At 47.7% G+C, this 24,068-nt stretch overlaps 1 protein-coding gene across 6 annotated transcripts in view; it reads right to left on the bottom strand.

Moving 5' to 3' along the window:
* Positions 1-4,325: 4,325 nt before the first annotated feature.
* CAPN3 (calpain 3) overlaps positions 4,326-24,068 on the bottom strand; it is a 55,332-nt gene continuing 35,589 nt past the window's right edge. Inside the window, exons 6-23 of one of the 6 annotated variants that reach the window (XM_038580165.1) lie at positions 22,626-22,709; positions 21,512-21,597; positions 19,026-19,103; positions 18,079-18,239; positions 16,554-16,723; positions 16,211-16,222; positions 15,326-15,534; positions 14,505-14,541; positions 12,482-12,499; positions 9,374-9,487; positions 8,343-8,420; positions 7,910-7,967; positions 7,751-7,815; positions 7,194-7,262; positions 7,015-7,093; positions 6,514-6,630; positions 6,171-6,229; positions 4,326-5,088 (exon numbers count right to left, since the gene is read on the bottom strand). In XM_038580165.1, coding sequence (XP_038436093.1) covers positions 4,963-5,088; positions 6,171-6,229; positions 6,514-6,630; positions 7,015-7,093; positions 7,194-7,262; positions 7,751-7,815; positions 7,910-7,967; positions 8,343-8,420; positions 9,374-9,487; positions 12,482-12,499; positions 14,505-14,541; positions 15,326-15,534; positions 16,211-16,222; positions 16,554-16,723; positions 18,079-18,239; positions 19,026-19,103; positions 21,512-21,597; positions 22,626-22,709 — 1,620 coding nt within the window. In that variant the 3' untranslated portion in view covers positions 4,326-4,962. Of the gene's footprint in view, positions 5,089-5,114; positions 5,771-6,170; positions 6,230-6,513; positions 6,631-7,014; positions 7,094-7,193; positions 7,263-7,750; positions 7,816-7,909; positions 7,968-8,342; positions 8,421-9,373; positions 9,488-12,481; positions 12,500-14,504; positions 14,542-15,325; positions 15,535-16,210; positions 16,223-16,553; positions 16,724-18,078; positions 18,240-19,025; positions 19,104-21,511; positions 21,598-22,625; positions 22,710-24,068 lie in introns of those variants that run through there. The other 5 variants (XM_038580161.1, XM_038580162.1, XM_038580163.1 and 2 more) reach the window with 5 other exon arrangements.

Below are 24,068 nucleotides of genomic sequence, written 5' to 3'. Positions count from 1 at the left end.
TAAGGAATAATTTTCCTCCAAAAAGAACTAGATTAACAGAATCTCCACAACAAAAGATAAGAGATGCATTGAGACAGGTGGGAGAGGCAGAGACTCAATCTTTCTCTGGACCCTACGATGACCCACTAGCAGGAAGGGATCCCAAAAATACAGAGCTTTTCCTCGAAGAGTGAAGGGACTATGCCCCACTTCAGGCATCCAGACCCTTGTATCTGGCACCAGAAAGATAAGCTCCCAAAACACCTGGTTTTGAAAGTCAACAGGAATTAAGTCCAGGGGAACCATAGAACTTTTTTCTTAGAGAACAAAGAACTTTCTCTTAAAGGACTCACACGCCCATGCACTCATCCTGAAATCCACTGCAAAAATAATTTGAAAAGTGCCTAGATTGTAACCAATGGAGAGACCCATTTGCTAATCCTAAAGTTGCTGCAGGCAAGAACCCACAGTGATTTTCTCTTGGATGGAAGCACTGGCTGATGCCATTTTTGCAATCTCATTTTGACTAGGTGGTAACAGAGCTGGTAGGCACCATGTTTGGTGCCCTCTCTCTATCCTGCCAGTGCTGGTGAGCATGTTCCTTGTCCCACTGAACCTGTGTAAACAGTTGCACCATGACTGGGCCAAGTGAGTACATCACATCTGGGGCTAGGCATGTTCCATGCTCACCTTCTCTGTGCAGCAGCTATGCCACAACCAGACGGACTCAGTATATACTGAGAACACTCCATTCAAGCAGCAAAATACACATTCTTCTCAAGTATACATGGAATGTTAGCTGGGCAGTAAAACGAATTTCAATAAATTCAATATTGAAGTCATATCAAGCATCTTCAACTACAATTGTATGCAACTAGAAATCAGTTTTAGTAAGAAAACTGGAAAAACCACACAAATATGGAGATTAAACAACATGCCACTTAAAACTCAGTAAGTCATTGAAGAAATCAAAGGAGATACAAAAAAAAAAAAAAACCCACCTAGAGACAAATGAGAACAGAAATAATCTCAAGTAGTCTAATGGTTATAGCTAAAATAACAACAACAACAAAAAGAAAAAACAGGTGCCTGGGTGTCTCAGTTGGTTAAGCATCCGACTCTAGATTTCATCTCGGGTCGTGATCTCAGGGTTGTGAGATTGAGCCCTGATTGGGCTCCATGCTGGATGTGGATACTGCTTAAGATTCCCTCTCTCCCTCTCTCTACCTCCTTCCCCCCACTCATGCATGCTCTTTCTCTGTCAAAAAAAAAAAAAAAAGAAAAAGAAAAAAAAAAGGAAGCCCAAAGTAAGTAGAAGAATGGAAACATATATAAAAAAGAGACTATTTTAGATAGTAGAAAGATAAATGACTAAGAGCTGCTTCTTTGATAAGATAAAACCGACAAACCTTTAGCTAGAGTTACCAAGAAAAAAAGAGAACCAAAATCAGATTTGAAAGAGGATACATTACAACTGATAGCACAGAAATACAAAGGATCATTAGAGACCACTATGAACAATTATACACCAACAAATTTGGTAACCTGGAAAAGATGGATATATTCCTAGAAACATGCTGAATCAATAGGAAATAGAAAAATCTGAACAGACTGATTGCTTAGTAAGGAAACTGAATCGGTAAAAGAACCTCTCAACAAACAAAAATCCAGGACGAGATAGCTTCACTGGTGAATTCTGCTGAACATTCAAAGAAGAATTAATACCAATTCTTCTCATATTCTTCCAAAAAACAAAACAAAAACAAAAACAGAAGAGGGGACATTCCCAAACTCATTTTATGAGGCCATCATTATCCTAATACCAAACCAGACAAGAATTACTAGAAAATTACAAGCCAATATACCTGATGATTATACATTCAAAAATCTTCAACAAAATAATAGCAAATCAAATTCATTTATTAAAAAGGTTATAACCCTAAAAATAAAAAGGTTATAACCCATAATCAAATGGGATTTATTCCAGTGATACAAGGATGGTTCAACACCTGTTAGTCCATATAATTCACATTAACAAAAAAGGATAAAAACATGATCATCTCAATAAATGGAGAAAAAGCCTTTGACATAATTCAACGGCCATTTATGGTAACTCAAAAGTGGTGGGTATAGAGGGAACATACCTCAACATAATAAAGGCCGTATATGACAAGCCCGCAGCTAACAACATACTGAGCGGGGAGGGTACAAGCTTTTTCTCTAAGATCAGGAACAAGACAAAGATGCCCACTCTCACCACTTATCAACATAGGAATTAGAAGTCCTAGCCAAAGCAGTTAGGCAAGAAAACGATATAAAAGGCATCCAGATTGGAAAGGAAGAAGTAAAACTGCCACTATTTGCAGATAACATGATATATATATATATATGTATATATATATAGAAACTCCTAAAGACCCCACAAGAAAACTTAGAATAAAAAGAATTCAGTAAATAAAGTTCAGGATATAAAATCAACATACAAAAAATATATTACATTGCTAAACATTGATAATGAACTACCCAAAAGAAATCCATCCAAAAAACCCCATTTAAAATTACATCGTAAAGAATAAAGTGCCTAGGAATCAATTTAACCAAGGAGATAAAAGATATATACACTGGAAACTACAAAACATTAATGAAAGAAACTGAAGACACAAATAAATGAAAAAAGATTCAGTGCTCATGGATTGAAAGAATATTGTTACAATGCCGACATTACCCAAAGCAATCTACAGATTTCAATGCAATCCCTATCAAAACCCCAATGACCTATTTCACAGAAAAGAAAAAACAATCCTAAAATTTTTATGGAACCACAAGAGAACCCCCAAACCCAAAGCAATCTTAACAAAGAAGAGCCAGGCTGGTTACTACCTGGGTACAAACTATTCTACAAAGCTATAGGAATCAAAACATGGTCCTGGGGCACCTGGGTGGCTCAGTGATTGAGCATCTGCCTTTGGCTCAGGTCATGATCCCAGGGTCCTAGGATCAAGTCCTGCATCAGGCTCCCATTGAGAACCTGCTTCTCCCTCTGCCTATGTCTCTGCCTCATTGTGTCTCTCATGAATAAATAAGTAAAATCTTTAAAACAAAACAGTATGGTGGCACAAAAACAGGCACACAGATCAATGGAACAGAATGGAGAGTCTAAAAATAAACCCACACCTATATGGACAATTAATTTCTAACAAACTGAGAACATACAATAAGAAAGGACAGTCTCTTAAATACATGGTGTTGGGAAAACTGATCAGCCACATGCAAAAGAATGAAACTAGACACTATCTTTTACCATACACCAATATTAACTCAAAATGGATTAAAGACTTGAATGTGAGACCTGAAACCATAAAGTTCCTAGAAGAAAATGTAGGTGGTAAGCTCCATGACATCATTAGCATTAGTTTGTTTTTAACATTTTATTCATTTTTTCATGAGAGACACACAGAGAGAGAGAGGCAGAGACACAGGCAGAGGGAGAAGCAGGCTCCATGCAGGGAGCCCGATGTGGGACTCGATCCTGGGAGGATCAGGATCATGCCCTGGGCCGAAGGCAGGCACCAAACCACTGAGCCACCCTGGGGATCCCCTGTTTTGTTTTGTTTTGATGATTTTTATTTATTCAACAGAGCACAAGCAGGGGGAACAGCAAGGAAAGGGAGAAGCAGGCTTCCCAACAAGCAGGGAGCCTGATGTGGAGCTTGATCCCAGGACCCTGGGATCATGACCTGAACCGAAGCAGATCTTCAACCAACTGAGCCACTCAGGCACCTCTTAGCATAGTTTTTGTGATCAGATTCCAAAGGCAACAGAAACAAAAGCAAAAATAAACACGTGGGGCTAGATAAGCTAAAAGGTTTCTGCACAGTAAAGGAAACCATCATTAAAATAAAAAGGCAACCCACTACCTGGGAGAACATAATTGGAAATAATACATCTGATAGGGGGTTCATTATAAAATATATGAAGAACTTACACAACAACAACAAAACCATTTAAAAATGGAGAGAAATAGATATTTCTCCAAAGAAGACCTTCAGATGGCCAAAAGGTACATGAAGATACTCAACATCATTAATTATTAGGGAAATGTAAACGAAAACCACAATGAGTTATTATCTCACAACTGTCAGAATGGCTATTATCAAAAAGATAAGTAACAAGTGTTGGTGAGGAAGTGGAGGAAAGGGAACCCATGGTAGATTGGTAGATTATAAGTTGGTGCAGCCACTATGGAGAACAGTATGGAGATTGCTCAAAAAATTAAGAATAGACCATGTGATCCAGCTATTGAACTACAGAGTATTTATTTGAAGAATACCAAAACACTAATTTGAAAAGATATATATACCCCTATGTTCACTGCAGCATTATTTACAATAACCAAAATACGGGAACAACCTAGATGTCCATCAGTGGATGCGTGAATAAAGAAGCTATAGCATATGTGTATGGCATACTACTGAACCATAAAAACATAACGAAATCTTGCTATTGGCAATAGCAAAGCTGGACCTTGAGAGTATTAAGCTAAATGAAGTAAGTCAGAGGAAAAAGACACAAATACTGTATGGTTTTGCTCATATGTGCAATCTAAAAAAAAAAACACAAAAAGATACAGAAAACAGATCAGTGTTTGTTTACCAGAGAGGAAGGGGTTTGGGGTTGGTGGGGGAGTGAGGTGGGTGATAGGCATGAAAGGGGGTCCATGGTAGGGTTATGGATAGTAAGTAGACTTTTGGGTGATCGCTTTATAGTGTATACAGATGTCAGATTAGTGTTATAGTTCTGATACTCCTAAAAAACAAACTACATCTACATCTCTGTTCTATTACACTCAGGTAACTGGCCCCTCCGGGGTGACTCATTTATTCTTTATATTCTATACACCAACAACTATTCCCCTTCCTTTCCTTGTTGATCTTGGAGAGTATTGGAGTGATTCCTAAGTTCAGGAAATAGCAATAGGCATGATTAACACAGGGTCCAGGTTTTGTTTGTGCATGTATACGTGTCTTCCATTGTATTCTGAAACTCAGGCTCTCTGCATGGCAGTTGAGTATAAGATAGGAAGCTACTCAGTCCTGCTCTGGTTGATATCTAAATGGGAGAAAACAAAACACAACTGAACCAGCCATACACATGCCTTTATTTAGATCAACTCTTTTTCAGAATGCAGCCAAACTTATGAGTCAGACAGCCCAAAGTATCCAGCCCTCTTCCACTGAGCTAGTTTATCCCGGAGCAGGCCCATCCTGAAACAATGAGACAGAACCAAGTGCTAGTTTGGTCACTGTCCCGGGGTGGGAGAACACGAAGGCGATGTAGGACTCCAGCACAGGAAGTGCTGAGTGCCATTGGCAAATGCCTCTGTGAACAGCCTAGAGCAAGCTAAGGAGAGCTGAGGCCACTCAGATTCTGAGCAGACCTCTCAGCTGCGCTACAACTAGCGGGCAGACAGACAGACATTTGCCTCCGTGTGGCAAAGGGACAAAACTATTCTCCCTCATTGCTTAACTGAAGGGTCAGTGTGGGTGTGACAGGTGGACAGATGCCCTGAGGCCAAGTGGGGAGTGAAGTAGAGGAGGAACAAGACCGATGAGACGATGAGACGCCTGGAGGCTGGCTGGGGCTGGGGGGGTGGGGGGCGGTGGCAGTGCAGCTACTATGTCCTTTGAGGTAATTGGCTCTAGCTATATTGGATGAAACTGAAATCCTGAGTGATCTGTATGGCCTTGGATGAGGCCAGCTTGGTTCAGGCATACATGGTGAGCTGCAGCCACTGAAAGAGGAAGTCCCGAGATCAGAATGCAACCAAGAAAAGAGAGCCCAACCCGAAGGGTCTGATGGGGTAAAGGTAAAGGCACAGCCCCAGCATGCCAGACACTGTGAAGACTTTCTAAGAAGCAGTAGGTTAGGGCATGCGTCCCCAATTTCTACTAGGAAGTGTGTTTTCCAGCATAAAAGCTTCTTAGGCTCTGAGTCCCCTTTGGAGCCTTCCCCCGGTACACAGTCCTTATGAGCCACATTCCCTGCTGAGCGTGTCTATGTTCCTTTCCTCTCCCATCCTTCCACCAGCATTTGGAAGTGAGGAGCACACAGTGCCTCCAGTCTGCCTCATTGACTCCTCCGCCCTGAATGTTAAGGTGCAGAGTGAATATACTGCTTCTATTAGGCTTTACCTCTAGAACGTTGAGCTTGATGATACCGTCTCCATCCTTGTCAAAGGCATTAAAAGCTCCTGTGTGGAAGAACGCACAGGCCAGAGGCCAGTTACAGGCTCACTTCCCCTCCAGTATCGGAACTCCTCTCTAAAGGACCGCGTGCGAAGTGCGGTCCTTCAGCGCAAAAATGTGCCAGGCAGAGTCTCGACAAGCACCCTCCCTTTACCAGCCCATTCCAAGCCCAAAGGGCCTTTGTCTTTGCTTAGCTTGGATAGGGTAGACTGGGAGATAGGCTGAGATTCGTACCGCTGAGGCTGCCAGGCCCCAGAGCATGGAAGGGTAGCCCCCCACCCCCACTTACTGAACATGCCCTCCAGCCTGACGAAGCAGCAGATGAAGCTGTCAAAGTCGATGTTCATGTGCTTGTCTGCATACCTCATGGTAATGATGTCATAGAGCTGGCTGTTGAGGTGGAACCCTGTGGAGGGCAACATGGGGGAGGAGGAAGTACTGAGTCCTTAGGCCTGCATTCTATTTTTTTTTAAGATTTTATTTACTTATGAGAGACACAGAGAGAGAGGCAGAGACACAGGCAGAGGGAGAAGCAGCCTCCCTGCAGGGAGCCCGATGCAGGACTCGATCCCAGGACCTAGGGATCATGCCTCCTGAACCAAAGGCAGATGCTCAACCACTGAGCCACCCAGGCATCCCAGGCCTGCATTCTATTTTCCTGCTTCTCAGCCACTCTGTGGCCTGGGGGGAAAGGAGAAACACTCTCTCCTTCCTTTGTCTCCCCACCCTCCAGTTGCTGCTTCCACCAGCCCTTGTCCATGTCCCCACCACCCACTTTCTTCCCCAGCACCTGCGTCATTGACTGCATTTCGCATCTCATAGCTGTTGATGGTACCAGATTGGTCTGTGTCATAGTGTTTGAAAATTTTCTGGCAATAAAAAAATTTGAGGACAGAGGTCATGCAGTAAATCCCTGAACTAAGTCTCCCCCGCCGCCCCCTTCACTCCCATGTTTCATTCTCTTCTCACCTGCCAGGCTTTAATCTTCTTCCAGAGGTGATGAAACTCTTGCAAGTTCAGCCTCCCAGAGCCGTCTGTCTGGAGGAAGGAGGTCAGGGCTACAGGGCACGCATAGTGAAATCCCCCTGGACTAGGAGGAGAGGGTTCTAGGCGACTACAGGGAAGGTCACCACACAGGAAGGCTCTGCCCCAGACAGCCTCCCCAACCACCCTGTCCTGATATTTAACTCTCCCCTCCACGCCTCCACAGTCAAAGTTCGTGTCTGCTCTAAAACCCAAGGAGCCTGTCTCCTAAGGACTATTTTGGCTTGGGCAGGGCCCTAAGCAGAATCCCAGGCCAGAGGTGAGGGCAGAGGTTAGGGGCTGGTTACAACCTAATGTCCTGCCCAATTAGGCCTTCTCCAAAAGCCCTCTTCAGACCAGTGGCTTAGGACCTCAAGTCCTCCCTTAGGCACAAATTTGGGCTCCTCTTTCTGACTGGGCACCCCTCATTGCCTTGGCCCCCATGGGCTGCACAGGGATGGATGACAGAGAAACATGGTGGGGAAGGGTGGCGGGAAGGATACATCCAAGAGAGCAATCATGCTACGGCAGGACTCCAGCGTGAACCCTTGTGTCTTCAGGTCCTTATCTGGGAGGTATGGAGAAGAGTGAGGAGCTTCCTTCAGATAATTGGACACCCACTCATGCCTGCCCATCCTCCACATACAGTTTGAGCCACTTACTTTTATTCACAACCATGTTAAGGATATTCTTGAGCTCGTCTGCACAGACCTCCATATCCTGAGGTGGAAAGGAATAGAGAACAACAGTTCAAGAAGGCAGCACCCGATGGAGCAGAGGGGTTGCAAAACGAATCCCAACCGTCCATGTTGGTAAAGTCTGTCATTGCTATTCCGTCCTGGGAAGCCGGGGCTTTTCCAAGGGAGACACAGTGCCCTCAGTGTCCAGACTGCAGTGGGCAGCTCAGAGCAAAGAGACCTCTGAGCCCCTCAAGTGGATGTTGGCCTACAACCCAAGGCCCTGATTGGGGGATTCCCGAGCTACACATCCATGCTGCTTCCACCAAAAGCTAAATGACCCCTACTGAACAATAATGAAATAACTGGTCATTTGAGCAGTTAATCAAGGAGAGGAGTCAGGGTTGGCGGTACTCACGTCGCCTGCTATCTGCCTAAAAATGTTCCGGAATTGCAGCTGCTCCTCACTCTCTTGGTCAGTATTGCCAGGCCGTGGCTGTGGAAGCACAAAAGAAAACTGGTTCACAGCAATCAGGGAGATGGGCAGACCCCATCCTTCAGGGCCGAAGGAGCCAAAGGGCCTAAAACAGCCCTAGGTGGCAGCAGGAGCTGGGGGCAGGACAAAAGCTTTTCTTTCTTAGTTGAGCCCAGTGAGCCAGAGTGAGAGCCTTCTGGACCGCAGTGACCCCCAGTGACATCCTAGCCAGAGGAGTTACATTAGCCATGCAGACATGGACACAGTCCCCTTGGCCCTTTCCCCCACCCCCACCAGCTAGAGCCTTCCCCACTGTTTCGAATGTGACCTCCTCAACCAAATGAGTCCCAGAAGGACAAAGGGGACCAGACCATTCTGATTGCTCCACCCACCCCTGTCAAAAAGACTAAGTCCTCAGAGGACCCCCACTCCACTGCACGGACCCTCCAGCATAGAGAAGGTGGCCCTCGATTTGTCTGTGGACTCTAGTCCCTTAGCCTCACCTTCACTAAGCTTTATATGACCTCCTCTGCTCACTTCAATATAATACCCTTCTCTGGGCTCCGCAGGACTCCATTTCTGACGTCCACCCCCCTTTCAGCTACTATCCTTTATCCTCTCATTGGCAAGAGCTTGAGGAGACCAAGAAATAGGAGTTGTTCTGTCTTGGGCTCTCTTAAGCTGATTGTGTCTCAGGCTTTGCCTCCCTTTTCCTTGACTGTCGTGGCTGGGGGCTCCAGCAGGCAGGTTCAGCCTGTCCTTCCCAGGCCTAGGACTGGCTTGGGGTGGCTGCCAACTCCTAAGACACTCACCCAAGCAGCATCCCAAATTTTAGGAGAACTTGATGAGAAGAAAGGTCAGTGGGATAAATCCAAACCTCCGGATGTTCAAGGGATACCCCACCCTACAACCCCTCCAATCCAGAGGATCCCAGGTGTGTGCTAGCCCCCCATTCATGCCACATGCTCAAAAACCTGTGGGGATTTCTCTGGCTTATCAGGGCTTGTTTTGTCTTTGCCCTCCTCTGATTCCTGGTCCACACCCAGTTCCTTGTTGCTGTTTGCTCTGTCCGAAACGAAGATGATGGGCTGGAGAGAAGAGGGAAGTGGGGAAGGAGTAAGAAGGAAGCAGGGATTACAGGCTGAGTGGGCACATGGAGGCAGCCTCCCTCCTGGAGCGGCTTAGTCCAGTGAAGAGGAAGAGAGCAGAGTTAGGAGCTCCTAAACCTCAGGCCGAGCTCTGTCCCTGCCACTAACACGCTGTCTGTGACTTAAGGAAAGACGCTAAGTCTCTCTGAACCTCAGTTCCTTATCTCCTGATGGTAAAAGCTCTGGGGGCTAAACAAGGCAGTTAGCACATGCGAAAATGCTAAGAATGTTAAAAGCAGTTTTCAAATATATTGTAGGCTTTTTTTTCAAATGGAAACACTTCAGATTAAATTTCCCCAGAAGCCCGATGTATATGAAGTCACTGAAAACAAGCTTCTCTGGTCGATGAAGAGGATAGAGCTTTTTTTTTCCTCGGCACAGCCGTGTCACCCAAAGCAGCTGGGGAGGTACCTCCGAGGAAGCTCTATGACTCTGCAGAGGATGGGGTGAAATTGGGACTCTGTTTAGTAGCATGGTCAGCGGGTGAGAGATCAGAACCCCAGGCTGCAGGTCCAGCCTTGCCCTCACATACAAGAAATATCTTCTCTGGCCTCAGGTTACTCATCCATTTATGTGGATGATAAAACCTGCTTAACCTTTCCATAGGGTTCTTGGTGGGGTGGGGGCAGAAGGGGACCCATGAGATGCTGAATATATAACCATACTGCAAAAACATTCTAGATGCTGCACCAATATAAGGGATATTTTCAAGACATGCTCATGCAAGTAAAGAGGACACAAAAAAGAGTAGAGAGCAGCAGCCATGCTATGCCGATTGGAGCTGAAGCCATACGCCCCACAGGGAAAGCCCAAGAGGCTAAGCTGTTGAGGCTTGTGGCTGCAGTGCAGAAAGCAATGGGGCAGTCAGGGTCTCTCAAGGCAGAAAAGCAACTCGACCAGTTTCTGAATCCCCGTCTGCCTGTCCGTGCTATTCATCTAGCTTAGCACAAATGAGTAGACCTATGGCAATAAGCTCCTAGAACTTCGGTTCCTGGCAGGCCCCAAAGGTCCTGGCTTGCTCTGCCTTTCAAGCAAAGGGTCTTGCTCAAGCAGCTGATGCTTGTGGAGATCCTACAGCAAGTGTGGGTCACAGTTGGAGGGAGAATGTATGCCTGTGAACATGGTGTGGCCAGGGGTCACCCCTGCCAAGGTACACATCTCCAGGCCCACATGTGGGTCTGGATAACACAGGCTTGGAGTTAAAGGGGTCTGAACAAGATTGGTGAGGGCAAGATACATGGGTTTAGAGCAGTTTCCCCACTCCTTATCTGTGTGTCCTTCGGCAAGTCTCTTCAATTCCCTGAATATTTGTAAAATATCTATAGAAGGGGAATAATAATAGCACCTACCTTGTAGATACTATTGTAACAGAAAACAATGTATGACTTACCCCTAGCACAGTGCCTAATATGTGGTAGGTGCTTGATCGATGTGATCGATGTCAGCTCTTATCTGCACCAGCATCAATACTTAGAGGACCTCTATGTTGGATCCTTCCAGAAACCACCTTAAACAGTAACACCAAACCTTGTCTGATGGCCTATGGCTGCTACCTCATGGGCTTGGGGATGCCCAAAGTAGTCCTTTCTGGATGGCACTCTGAGTGGTCAAACCAAAATTCTGAAAGGGCTATTCATCATTGTAGACCCTGGTGACCACAGGAAAGTTATGGGGCAAATGGAGCAAGGATGTAGGAAGGAGTACGGATTGCTCAACAACTGTAATCTTGAATTCTAAAACCACACAAAGGGAACAGTGCCCCTCGTCCCAGATGAAAGCTTTGCTCTGTGGCCTCTGAGATGCTCTTAGCACACATGGTCACTTTGCTCTGTGGCCTCTGAGATGCTCTTAGCACGCATGGTCACTTTGAGCAATAGTGTCCTTATAGCACAGTGGTTATAACCAGGACACTTAGGAGGAGATCTTAGAGGCCCTGGTGAATCAGTAGATCATGGCAACCTCCCACGACTCCAAGAAGGAAAGTTGTCCAGGTAGTTCTCATTCCCTCATTAAACCAGTCAAGTTGGTGAGCTCCTCTGGGGCTATGGGGATATGATCCCCTCCCTTTTCCCCAGTGCTACCTGGACACAGCATGCAGAGTCTATCGGGTCCCATGGCTTGAAGGAGCCGGTGTTTGGAATGAAAGGTCACTTGTCTAGAAGGGGATTTGGAACAGGCTTTATCTAGAGCCCTGGCAGTGACTTAGCCTCTCTGGGTATCCTTTTCCACCCCAACCCAGCAAGCTAAGAAAAACAGAGGAGTGGGGAGCGGGCAAGGAAAAGAGAAGCGAGGGAAGGAGCAGTCCTGTCTACAGAACAGGCAGCTGGCATCTCAAGACCCTCTCCATGGAAACCCTCACACACCTATCTCACCATGCCCTGAGAAACAACCAGTTGCCACTCCCCCCCCAAGAATCAAGCCTTGTTTAGCAGAGCCAAAACTGCTCTGCGAAAGAAGGGGTGCTCCTTATGGATTTTGCAAGAGGCCCATTTTCACTGGTTGGCCATCCTCTCCCTCCTTCGTTGGAGAGGTGGGTTTGGTGGTTCAGAGCAGATTCTGGGGCCAGACTGCCTGGCTCCAAGTGTTGGCTCTGCCAATTACTGGCTCTGTGGCCTTGGGGAAGTGAGTTAATCTGTACCTTTTCTTCCTCTGAAAGTGGGGGTAATAACAGTACCAATCTCACAGGGTCGTCGTGAGGATTGAGTATATCCATGGAAAGCACCTGGAAGAGTGCCTGGTACATAGCCTTCACTTGGCCAGGGTTAGCCAACATTGATCCACACCCATAGCTGCAATGGGGGTCCGGAAGGTGGGGCAGGATGGGGGGCAGTGAGGGAAGAGGCAAGTGTGGTACACATGCTGTCACACATACACACATACACACACACGCACAAACACACTCTGCTGTCTACCCACTCACCCGGTTACACCCACCTTGGCTTTTTTCTTTTTCTGCATAAGGAAAGGAAACAATAAATGCAGAATAAGTGAAAATCAAGTTTTCAGAAAACTCAGTGGCTTTTGGCTTCCTGTGACTTGGTATAGTTCTGGGGTCCAGAAATCTGGGCCACATAGAGCCAAAAGTAGTCTGGAGGGTGAAGAGAGGTGAGAATTCTCTAGGCCTGGAGACCGGCGGCTGCTCTGGTGGCTGCTCTGTTTTTACACTCATATCCTGGACACAGTCAAGGAAAGGGACCTTCTGGCTCATGTTTTGTATTTTTAAATGAACTTAGTTACTAAAACACAAAAAAAGTGGCTTACCTAAACTGGCCTGAAAATGATTTTTGTCTGACCTACAGAGTTTTGGGTTTTATTTGTGTGTGTGTGTGTGTGTGTGTGTGTGTGTGTGTGTGTGTTCCTTTTTAAAGCAAATATTTAACATAGGTAGAGACTTAATATGGAAATCTAGGTTTAGGGATTTAAAAAATAAATAAAACTAGAAGGTCTGTCAGGCTGCATGGGCCTGCGACCCCCTGTGGCAAAAATCTGGGGAGCTGAGAGCAGCTGTCGCCTGTGCCCTCCAGATGCCACAGTCACCACCACTCCAGTATAGTCCATCTTATACTGAAGCTAAGTGTCAGTTGAGAATGGCAGGCAAATATGCCCGTGTAGGGCATCAAAACCCCTGCACCTGCCAGCCCTATTTAGGTGGCACACCAGCTCCCATAAGCTTCTGAATTTGAAATTCCTGATAAATATACTACCCTGATGACTAATGTTTAAAAGATAAGAACAGGGCTGCCTGGGTGGCTCAGCGAGTTAAGCATCTGCCTTTGGCTCGGGTCATGATCTCAGGGTCCTGGGATCGAGCCCCACTCTCCGGTTCCAAGTTCAGCAGACCATCTGCTTGTCCCTCTTTCCTCTCCATCTGCCCCTGCCCCTGCTTGTGCTCTCTCAAATAAAATCTTTAAAAAACATAAAATAAAAGATAAGAATAGAACCAAATGCACTTAATACCAAAACCAATGTCCTGTGATAATTCAGAAAGCACTTGGTCAGGGTCAGGATTAGAACCCGTGAGTGTGACTACCCAGAAGACAGTTCAATGGGGCATTTGCTATCTTCTTATTGACCCAAGTCACGCGGAGCACAAAGAACTGCTTACAAATCAGAGCTCAAAGGCCCAAGGCAGTCACAAGCCTCCTCAATATAAAGACACACCGCATATGCCAACTCTGTGCTTGTAACTCTGGATCCACATACGTGGGAACAGGTCTCAGCATGGCGACTGGGGAAAGAGCCCGAGTCTGGGCTCCAAGAATCTGGATGTCAGTTCCAGCCCTGCCACTTATGAGCTCTGTGAACTCAAGGGAGCCACTTAATCCCCCTGAGCCTCTACTTCCTTGCTTGAATGCCACGGGCAATAATAACTTTATTACATCACAGAAACCTTGCAAGGATCAGGTGAGGTAAGGCATGTGAGAAGTACCTTGTAAGATATAAAGCACATAAATAATGGCCACCATTTGAGAGTCCATGTCGTGCCAGACACTTCACATACATGATCTCATTGATTCAAACTTCACAAAAGCCTGGCGAGGCCCATAATATTATCCCCATTTTACAGAGTAGGAAACTGAGGGGTTATGCAACTTGTCCAAATCACCCAGCTGGTAGGTGGAGGAGGGAGGTTTTGACACTGACTCCAGAGCTGGTGTGTGTTTTCCATAGCTGAGCCTGGCCCTCATAATCCAAGTTTCTCTTGCTGTCCCCTCCCCTCTAGCTGTTCAAATAGCTTCTCCCCTCTGTGCTTCCTTGCCCCTGGACTATGTGGCCCCAGTGCCAGGAGGCCTGTTATTCCAGTCCTGATGAACAGAGATTGCAGGAACGTGGAAGTCTGCTCATCCCAGAGCAGTCACCCTATACCCACTCTCCCCTCCACCACCCTTCTGTCCCCTGCCTAGATCAGGGAAGGTGACCCCTGGACCTTTTCACATATAAGAACCAAACCACTCACCACTGGCCGATCCACAGAGATTGTATTTTCAACTTCCCTGTGAGAAACACAAACATGAGGGGGGTGGGTCTCAGTGTCACCAGGAGCAAGCAGGAAGCACAGAGCGGATCTGCTCAGGTCACACAGCTTCTCAGAACTGAGTCCAGACGGAGCTCAAAGGAACCCCAGGAACTAATATCTCCTACCACAGAACCCGCCCATGTGGGCAGCATCCCCAGCAGCCAAGGACACACACATGGGTTCTTGTTGGCTTTGCCCAGAGCTCCCCAAAGTCAGACCCATGCACCTTGTGTTTCTTTCAGGGACAGAGTTCAGAGTAGTTGGGCTTCTGAACTCATCTACAGTAACCAAAAATGCAGAATATGGCCTTGCTGGCTTCCCTGGCCACGTTACCTAAAAGTTCTATCACCCCCCCAATGCTTCCTATCCCTGTTCCCTATTTTCTTTCTTCCTTTCTTCTTATCACTTATCACCCTCTAACATACATATGTGTATTTTTCCTCCATGTATCCTTGTCTCACGCCAGAATGATAAGCTCCATGAGGGCAGGGATTTCTGTTTATTTCACTGCCCTGTCCTCAGTGCCTAGAAGAAGAGCACCTGGAACATAGTAGGTGCTCAATAAATATCTGTGGGATGACAGACTGTCTAAATGAATGGAGGAGATGTGGCCAGTGGCTCAGGAGCAGAGGAAGAGGGGCAGCTGGTCAGCATATCCTAGGACTCCTGGAGGGGACTGGTCCAGCTACCTCATGTCTCCAATCTCTGGGATGGGCCGCAAGGGCTTTTAGGGACAAGTGGGGAAAGTGGGGCTGACTCACTCAGAGAGGTTCCTCTTTTCAGAGAAGACCCGGAGGATGAATTCTCCCTCCTGGTGGGGCTCATAGGTGGAGGGCACAATGACATACTCGCTGGGAGGCAGGCGGAAGCGCTCAGACACCTCTCGCATGTTGATGTAGGTTTTGCTCCTGGCCTTGGAGGCGTTGTACAGGAAGAAGTCCTTCTGCAGATGCTGCTTGTTTCCATGCATCTGAGGGAGAGAAGGGCCAAGGGACTGAGCTCCCTGACAAGGATGTCCCGTCCTGCTCACAACAGCCCCTCCAGGGGTCTCCTCCCGAATCCCTGGCCACCCAGTTCACAGTCATGACCTACCTACTTCCGAGTCCCAAGGCCTCAAATAGCTCAATATCCCTGGAGCTCCCGACCCCATTTCCTCCTCCTTTTCTGTTGTGATTCAAAAGTGAAGGTCAAGTCTATCATTCCCCCACTTACCAGAACTGCTGCTGGTCAGCTCCAAATCACCTCCAGGTTGGGGAAGAACCCCAAGGAGGCAGGAGGGGCCTTGGCTGGAGTTTGAGGGAGGTGATTCCTCCAGTCACCCTCAGAATGTGTGTGTGAGTGTGTAAATTGTGAGTGCAAGAGCATATGAATCTGAGTAAGTGTGTGAGCAGAAGTGAATAGGAATTCATGAGAGCATGTGTGTGACCATCTCTGGTGGGAAGGAGGAAAGGGCACACCGGGACAGTGATAGTCGGGAGGTCATGCAGTACCCTGAGGTACTCTCTGGAGTTTGTGACAGGCAAGACCCCTTCCCCCGTCACAGTCCTGCCCTCAAACCCCACCAGGAAGCTTCCCGATGTGCCACTGATGGGCACAGGACCCCTGGGCAATGCTGCACACACTGCTGGCCGCTGCCACTTCTATACCTCTTTGGGAACCTTGAAGAGAAACAGAAAACAAAGATGCTCAGATCCTGTGGATTTCACATCTGAACCGAGATGAAAAACTTGCAGGAAGGGAATGCTAGCAACTGTGGGGTGAATGCAGAAGTCTGATTTCCCATCTACCTATCTGGCCAGCCCCAGCCCCACTCCACCTCCCCCATCCTGGTTTTTTCCTACTTGTTAAAAATATCTAAGAGATTCTGCCTCAAGTGGACCTGATACCAGGAGTTCTGGGGGTCACTGAGTATTGGGGAAGCCCTCCGAGACCCTCCCCGCTGAGGAATGTGGGTGTTTCTTGGGCTGACAACCATTAGGAACTGCACACCTCGTAGATGGCAAAGCCAATGGTGAAGAGGTTGGCCCCCAGCTTGCGGTCCTTCCGCCGGTTCTTCTGCATTAGGGCCACCAGGAAGCTGCAGATCACCTCGGAGTCGTCAGGGTCGTCGTCCTCCTCCAGGAGTTTCAGGCGATACTGTGGGTTGGTCCAGAAAGTGTCTGTGCCCCCCAGGAAGGAAATGTACATTCAGATCTGCCTCTCAGAGAAAGGGCAGGAAGAGAAATAAGACAGAAGCAGCCGATCTATCTCCTGCATCTAGGTGCTCAATAAATACAGAAGGAATGGGATGCCTGGGTGGCTCAGTGTTTAAGCTTCTGCCTTCAGCTCAGGGCGTGATCTCAGGATCCAGGATCGAGTCCCACATCAGGCTCCCAGTGAGGAGCCTGCTTCTCCCTCTGCCTGTTTCTGTGTCTCTCATGAATAAATAAAGAAAACTTAAAAAAAATACAGAAGGAATGATTCAGGCCTTTGTCAAATTATGTGGGGGGAGCAGGGCATAGCCTATACCTTTATACAGACGGAGCCCCACTGCGAGCTGGATGGCTCCTCCTTTCTCTCTGACCTGGGATTCTCATTCTCTGCCGTTGAGTGCCTGGGATTTGCTCTTAGGCCTCTCTCACACCCCACTACTCTGCCCCCCCGAGGCTGTCTTATCCACTTTTTAACCATTCCTGCACACTGATGATGCCTGAGATAAAGATCCCAGCCCTCATTTTCATTTGACTCCCTCCCTCCCTCCTTCTCTTCCTCTCTCCCTTCTATTTTCCTTCCTTCTTTCCTTCCTTCTTTCCTTCCTTCTTTCCTTCCTTCTTTCCTTCCTTCTTTCCTTCCTTCCTTCCTTCCTTCCTTCCTTCCTTCCTTCCTTCCTTCCTTCCTTCCTTCCTTCCTTCCCTCCTTCTTCTCTTCTTTCCATTCTCTCTTCCACAAACATATACTGAGTTCTAATCATACAACCAAGTACCATTCTAATCTGTGCACCCAATTCTCTACGACACAACTTCACTTGGATATTCTACAGGTGCCTCAAACTTCCTATGTCCCAAATTCAACTCCCCTCCCCACAAGCCCATGACCAACTCCACTGAAAAACAACACAGAGTTTTCCTCCTGTGTCTTATATTGCGACATTGACCCCATCCACTCAGGCCCCCTCAAACTTGAAGTCATTCTTCAGGGACTTCACCCAATATTCTGTCACCTAAATCTGCCCCCTTCCCTCCATCTCCGATGCTCACGACTGGCTCTGGCTTTCATCCTCTCTGGCTCACACCCTTGCAGTCGCTGCTGTTTCCAGTTCCATCCTCAGCATTATGGACACAGTATCATTCTGACACAGTATCCTGCTTAAAAGTTGTCACCAGCCCCCTACTGCACACTCCTCAGCGTGGCCATTTCCTTCTCGGTAAAATGGGGAGGGTTTCATACGAGAAGATACACCTGGAACTTAGCACAGACTCAGTTCCACTCAGAACTTGCTCTGCTTGGACCCTCCCGCACCCTGAACCTCTCCCACCTGGGAAGTTGCGGCAGCCTCCGGCAGAGCAGCCCCTCACCCAGCGGCCCTCGTTCACAGACACCGTCCACGACTGCAGCTTGTCGGACTCCAGGGCATCGGCCGTGAGGTTGCAGATCTCCAGTTTTGTGAAATGGTAGATGAAGTCATCGTAGGACATCCTGAGAGGTTGGAAGAGAGAGACCCATGTGGGAGGATGGGAAAGGTAAGACTCTGGGTCAAGCGGAGCACGATCGGACAGTTCAGGAGAACTTGTGCCTGGCCCCAGAGACGACCTTGTCTCTCCTCTTTAGGGTGAACACTGACAGTTCTTATGTCTCCACACCTAAACTACCATCTCTTCCAGTAATGACTCAAACTTCTGCATCCTTGATGGGAGAGCTTGGCAGAAATTCAATTCTCCGGTGGTACCATGTCCCTCCACATCAGGCCCAGGCACTGTGCTGGGCTCAGCAGAAAGACAGTTTAGGGGAGGACAGACAACTAAGTGAGCAATTTGAGGATGACAAGTCTCACTAATGAATCCCAGTCCTGGGCAAAACAAAGGGATCCTGAAGAAAGTCCCCTTTAAGCTGAGGCTCGAGGGCTGAGTAGAAATTATCTGTCAGAGTGAGGGTGGCATCAGGTGAGCAAGGTAGAGCTGGGCTCAGAAGACGGCTCTGCAAAGGCCAGGGAGCAAATGGCTGGAGCCATATATGCCACGGAGGGGCACAGGTGACACAGACGCCCCACTATGCTGGCCTGGTCCCAGGCTCAGTCATCTCTGTGACCTGGCTGGCTCCTCTCCAAAACCCATCCTTCCTGGGCCTTGCGCTGGAGGAGGAGAACAGGGGCCAGATGTCCTGAGGGCTGGGGTCTGATGGCCTCTTTCCAGGGATTGAGGTTTGAGATTTCAGCTCCCCACCTCATCCCTTATGCTTTGGGGTCCTCCTGGGTTCTGAACTCACCAGAACTCTCCATCTTCAGTGACCTGGTGCTGCAGACGCGCCTTCTCAGCTTTGTCCACAAAGCTCCAGTCCTTCCAACTGGAGAGAAAATGGAGGAATTATGGAAGGAAGAAGGGGAGGCCTGATGTAGGTCGGGACAGGGGAAATATGAAAAAGTTGAAAGAGAAGCCCACCTCCAAGTTGTAGCAAGCACAAAGCATTGAAGTGGAAATCTGATTCGATCCCCTCAGTGTAAAACCCAAGAATGCCTTCCCACCATCCACAGGAGGAAGGCCTTAAGTGGGTTTGTAAGGGCTCAATCCTTCTCTGGCTGATCTTTTTTTTTATATCGTTCCTCATACTTTAAAGGTTAAGAGTTGAATTCCCTTTAGTTTAGATTTTATTTTTTAAAGTAGGCTTCATGCTTAAATTTACAACTCTGCAATTAAGACCCTCGCAGAGATGAAGAGTCAGGCATCTAACCAACTGAGCCCCCAACTCTGACCCCGGCGGCCCTCTGGATCCCATGAAATAATACCAGTACTAGCTGTGTAGCGTTGGGCATGTCACTTAACCTCTCAGCGTCTGTTTTACCAACTGCAGAAGGAGAATGAGTATCATCATCTATTTATAGGGCTGCAATGAGCAATGAATGAAATAACACATGCAAAACTTTTAGACCAGCGCCTGCCATCTCATAAGTAGCTGTTTGAGTTACTAAGAAAAACACCAAGCATGTAAACATTTCTCTTCTCCTGCCACCCCAGGAAATAGCCTCGCTTTGTGTTTCTAAAGGCTGGCTGGTTTTCCACACTCTCCTCAAGAGGGAGGAAATAAAGTACATTTGGGGTTCAGATACACTGGAGAATAAAGCTAAACTGGATCGTCCCTGGCAAGGTAAGAGATTGAGGAAGGGCTTGCTTCCTCAAGGTCACGGAATGCTTGAAGGGAAATGGAGGTTCCAGAGAGCAGAAGGAGGGACCCGGTGCGGGGAGGGTGGTTTCCTTGAATGACCCAGAGATGAGCCCCATCAGCAGCCCCTGTGATGGAGGCATTGGCCGGATGTGGGTTAAGGCTGGACACCAAACTATGGTTCTGGAGAACACAGTGAGGGTCCCTGTGGGTGGCCTGGGCCAGCAGACAATCGATGTGCCCCAAGACCTTCCTTGAGCAGACAGCCTGTGTCACGTGCTGCTCTCTTGGGCAACCTTTCCCCACTCTTCCCATCCCACCCAAACTAGGTGACCTTTACAATAGCATTTATCTTCATTATTAGTTATTGTTGTTGTTCTTCTTCCCAGTAGGAATTTGAAGTCTACAGGAGCACGGCCTGTGTCTCTCTGTTCATTTTTTTTTAATTTAAATTCAATTAATCAACATCATTAGTGTCAGTTGTAGTTTTCAATAATTTATCAGTTACAACACCCAGTGTTCATTACATCATGTGCTCTCCTTAATGCCCATCACCCAGTTACCCTATCCACCCACCCTCTCCCCTCCAGCAACCCTCAGTTTGTTTCCCAGAATTAAGAGTCTCTCATGGTTTGTCTCCTCCTCTGATTTCTTTCCATTCAGCTTCTGTTCAGTTCTAAGTCCCTAGGTAGTATAGCATGGGGCCTGCCACTTGCTCGGCACAGAGGAAATGAGGATTTGTCTCACCGATGAGGGAAGGAATGAGGTGAATGTCTGCAAGAGGCTGGAAGAAGACTAGAGTCAGCAGATGACTCCAGGCTATCCGAGGAAGCAGCCTGGTCACAGACTATCCTCAGTGACCAGAGGGCCTGCTGTCCAGTAGGTGCTCAGCTCAGTAATACTTGCTAAGTGAAGGGGTAGCTGAAGGAACCAGTAATGATGGTGCCCTCGGTGGAGGTAAGCACAAGAGCTGAAGAGTGCATGCGGCCTCTGAGTCTTACCCCTGAGCTTAAGGGGCCACCCACCACTCAGTGAGGCAATTGGGAATCAGTGACTAGGTGCCCTATAAAGGCTTTGTTAATGTTTTGGAGCCATTATATAACTTCCCTATGTTTGTTATTTTTGTTGCACCCAGTTGGTTCTTCCCCGTTGATAAGCAGCAAGATCTTTCAGGGGACTGTGCACCTTTTTATGGGGATAGCGAGGGCGGGGAAATCTTAGCACTGGCTAGGTACTCTCTAGCCTACCACTTAAGTGGGAACATTATTCCCATTTGACAGATAAGGAAACAGAGAAGGGAAATTGCTTGTCTAGTCCAGAACCCTACATTCAAACTTCACTGCTACCTGGACCTAGCCCATGCTGTCTAGATTCTTTCCTATTCAGCCAGTGGCCATCAGAGAGGTCTCTGGATCTCCAGCTCCCCTGGCTCCTCTGTGGGCCCTTCCCTGGAGCCCACATCCCCTCTTCCTCTCTGCCGATCATGGGTTTTGAGGGTAATTTTAGACCAAATATTTGGAGTACTCTTGTGGTGCAGTATCCAGCCCAGCCTTGCCCTGAGCTCTGCGGGCACCCTGCCCCACTCTGTCACCTACCCATCACTCCAGGAGCCGTTCCACTCCACCTGGCCCCAGGGGTTCCGCAGCCGCACCAGCTTCACTTTTTCACCCTTGAAGAGGGCCTTGGGCAAAGAGAAAAAAGCTCTCTAGATCTGGGCCTTTCTGGAAAGGGGATTTTTCTGTCTGGCCCTGAGGGCTAGGATGGGGATAGGGAGGGAATCCTGTACAGGGGCTGTCCTGCCTGGTCCTGGTCAAGGAGATGAATCAGAGGCTCTCTGTGGAATGATAGGAGGAGGAGGAGTCAGAACCTTAGGACTGAGTCCGCAGAGGTCATGGCTATCTTCTAAGAAGTGATTTTCCCAGCCATGATGAGCTTTGGGGGAGGAGGGAGGATGTACACTGTAGGGCCACTCTAGCGCATTAGGTGTCTCTGAATTAGAAAAAAAACACCCCTGCTGCTGAGGAACTATAGACAAATGCCTTCCCCCTCCCCCCTGCCACTCATAGGTGGACCGATTGAGGTGCCACTCAAAGGTGCCCCAGGACACCTGGGTGGCTCAGTGGTTGAGCCTTTAGCTCAGGGTGTGATCTTGGGGTCCTGGGATTAAGTCCTACATCAGGCTCCCTTCAGGGAGCTTGCTTCTTCCTCTGCCTGTGTCTCTGCCTCTTTCTCTCTCAATAAATAAATAAAATCTACCAAAAAAAAAAAAAAAAGGTGTCCCTTATTCCAGTCTCTGCCCATTCCTGTGCACAGGAGTCCTGACAAGTTTCCTATCTCCAGCCAGATGTGCTGGGCAGGGTGGGGATGGGGAGAAGCAGCAAAATATCCTAACTACTCAATTCCCAGAGAACAGCAAACACGAGAGCCCATGAAATCAATTCCAGAACACCAAAGCGCTTTCTATTACCTCCCTGGAAATGTTGGGAAAACTGCCGTCTTTAGCACTAAAAGCAAAGATGAACCGATCGCCACCTTGTTGCCAGAGCACCCCTACCAGTCCCAGAGTTCCCTGGAGCCACAGGCACTGCACCCAGACCTTGAGCAGAATCCCTTGCAGGAGGCAAGAGGTGAAGAGGCCAAGGAAGCTAAGTCCTGACTTAAGGGGGCGACCCAGGTGGCTCCCAAGCCCGCCCAGCCTGCCAGCCTCACCTCCTCCAGCCCAGTGACCGAGTAGGCATGGCCTTTGACCAGCCCGCAAGCCATTCTTGTTTCATACTGAACCGGAACAATTGTCTGTGGAGCAAAAACCAGACATCCTGTCAGGGGGTGGGCAGCAGAAGTTCCGCTGCCTGAGACAAAGTGCACATTAGATATTTTCCGGGGTCTGCGAGGACAAGGACTCCTCCACGCTCTGAGAACGGGCCTCCTGGCCATGTGAAGACCACTACTGGCCCTTTTAGAGAGTCAAAAAGACACAGCCCAGACAAGTGGTTTCCCTCAAGCTGGTTGCCCCAAAAAGGTCTGTTCTGACCATCAGAGATCACTGTGAGGCTGGGACAATGTTGAGGTAGGTGAGAAGAACCCTGCCCCTTCTTTCTGGATCTCTTGGGGTCTTTGAAGGAAGAATAGGGAAAGGAGTCTGCCCTGGGCTCAGGTTCCCCTTCCCCAGATCCCACCCAGAGTTGACTATTCCTGGAAAAGAAAGGAATTGAGAAAAGAGGTTAGACAAAACAATAGGTCTGACCTCCTTTCTGTATATCCCCTCACCTCCTCCAGACTCACGGAGAACATGATACTCAAGAAATCAAGAGTCACAGTGCCCGGGAAGGAAATTTGGAGGAGGCCAGATGCGAGTCTTGCTCAGGCATGACTCAGCCTAGGTGGCAGGGGAAGCCCCTCTGTTTGCAGCAATTCCCAAGTGGCAGCCCCAGGAAATGCTCAGCGGAGGGGTAGGATCTCCAATGTCCAGTGAGCCCTGGACCAAATTTCTGTGGCTTCACATTGCCTGGTAATGAAACACCTTTAAGAAGAGCTTCCTGGAACCATACAGGGCTGTGCAATTTATGAGTCTTTTCAAGCTCAGAGATATGGGAAGAGCCAGGGCTTTTGGCATCTTAGCCTCTTCCACATTTCAGTCCTTATATGCCCCAGACCATGCTGTATAGAAAGGGATGGGATAGGAGATCCACACATCCCTCAAGTCTAGACCTGGAAAACCACTTGAAATGACTCCTTTGGCATTACTTATGCACACCGAGCAGTTGCTCTGCTGGCAGTCTGTCCCAAAGATGTATGTCTTGGCTCTCTATCACGATAGGATTTAAGAATAATAGCCAACCCAAGAAAGAGAAAACCATCCAATTTTTCAATAATAGGTTATTGGGTTAATAAATTAAAACTTCTCTGTGTGTTGGCATACTGTGCAGCCACTAAAAATGTTTTAGGAGGCACATTAACAGTATAATTCATATTGGCACATTAAGGATCTAAAGCTAAATGAAAAAAAGCATACTGCAAAGAGGTATGTTGAGTATGACATTTTAAAAGGAAACATTTAGATGAACTGTATACATAGCAAAATCTTAGATGGATTTATACTAAATACTTAGAGTTACTGCCGTTAGACGGAAGAAGATAGAGGTTAATATTTCC

Source organism: Canis lupus, chromosome 30, assembly GCF_011100685.1.
Source record: "Canis lupus familiaris isolate Mischka breed German Shepherd chromosome 30, alternate assembly UU_Cfam_GSD_1.0, whole genome shotgun sequence".
Taxonomy (NCBI): Eukaryota; Metazoa; Chordata; class Mammalia; order Carnivora; family Canidae; genus Canis; species Canis lupus.
This window is presented reverse-complemented; position numbering and strand designations above follow the sequence as displayed.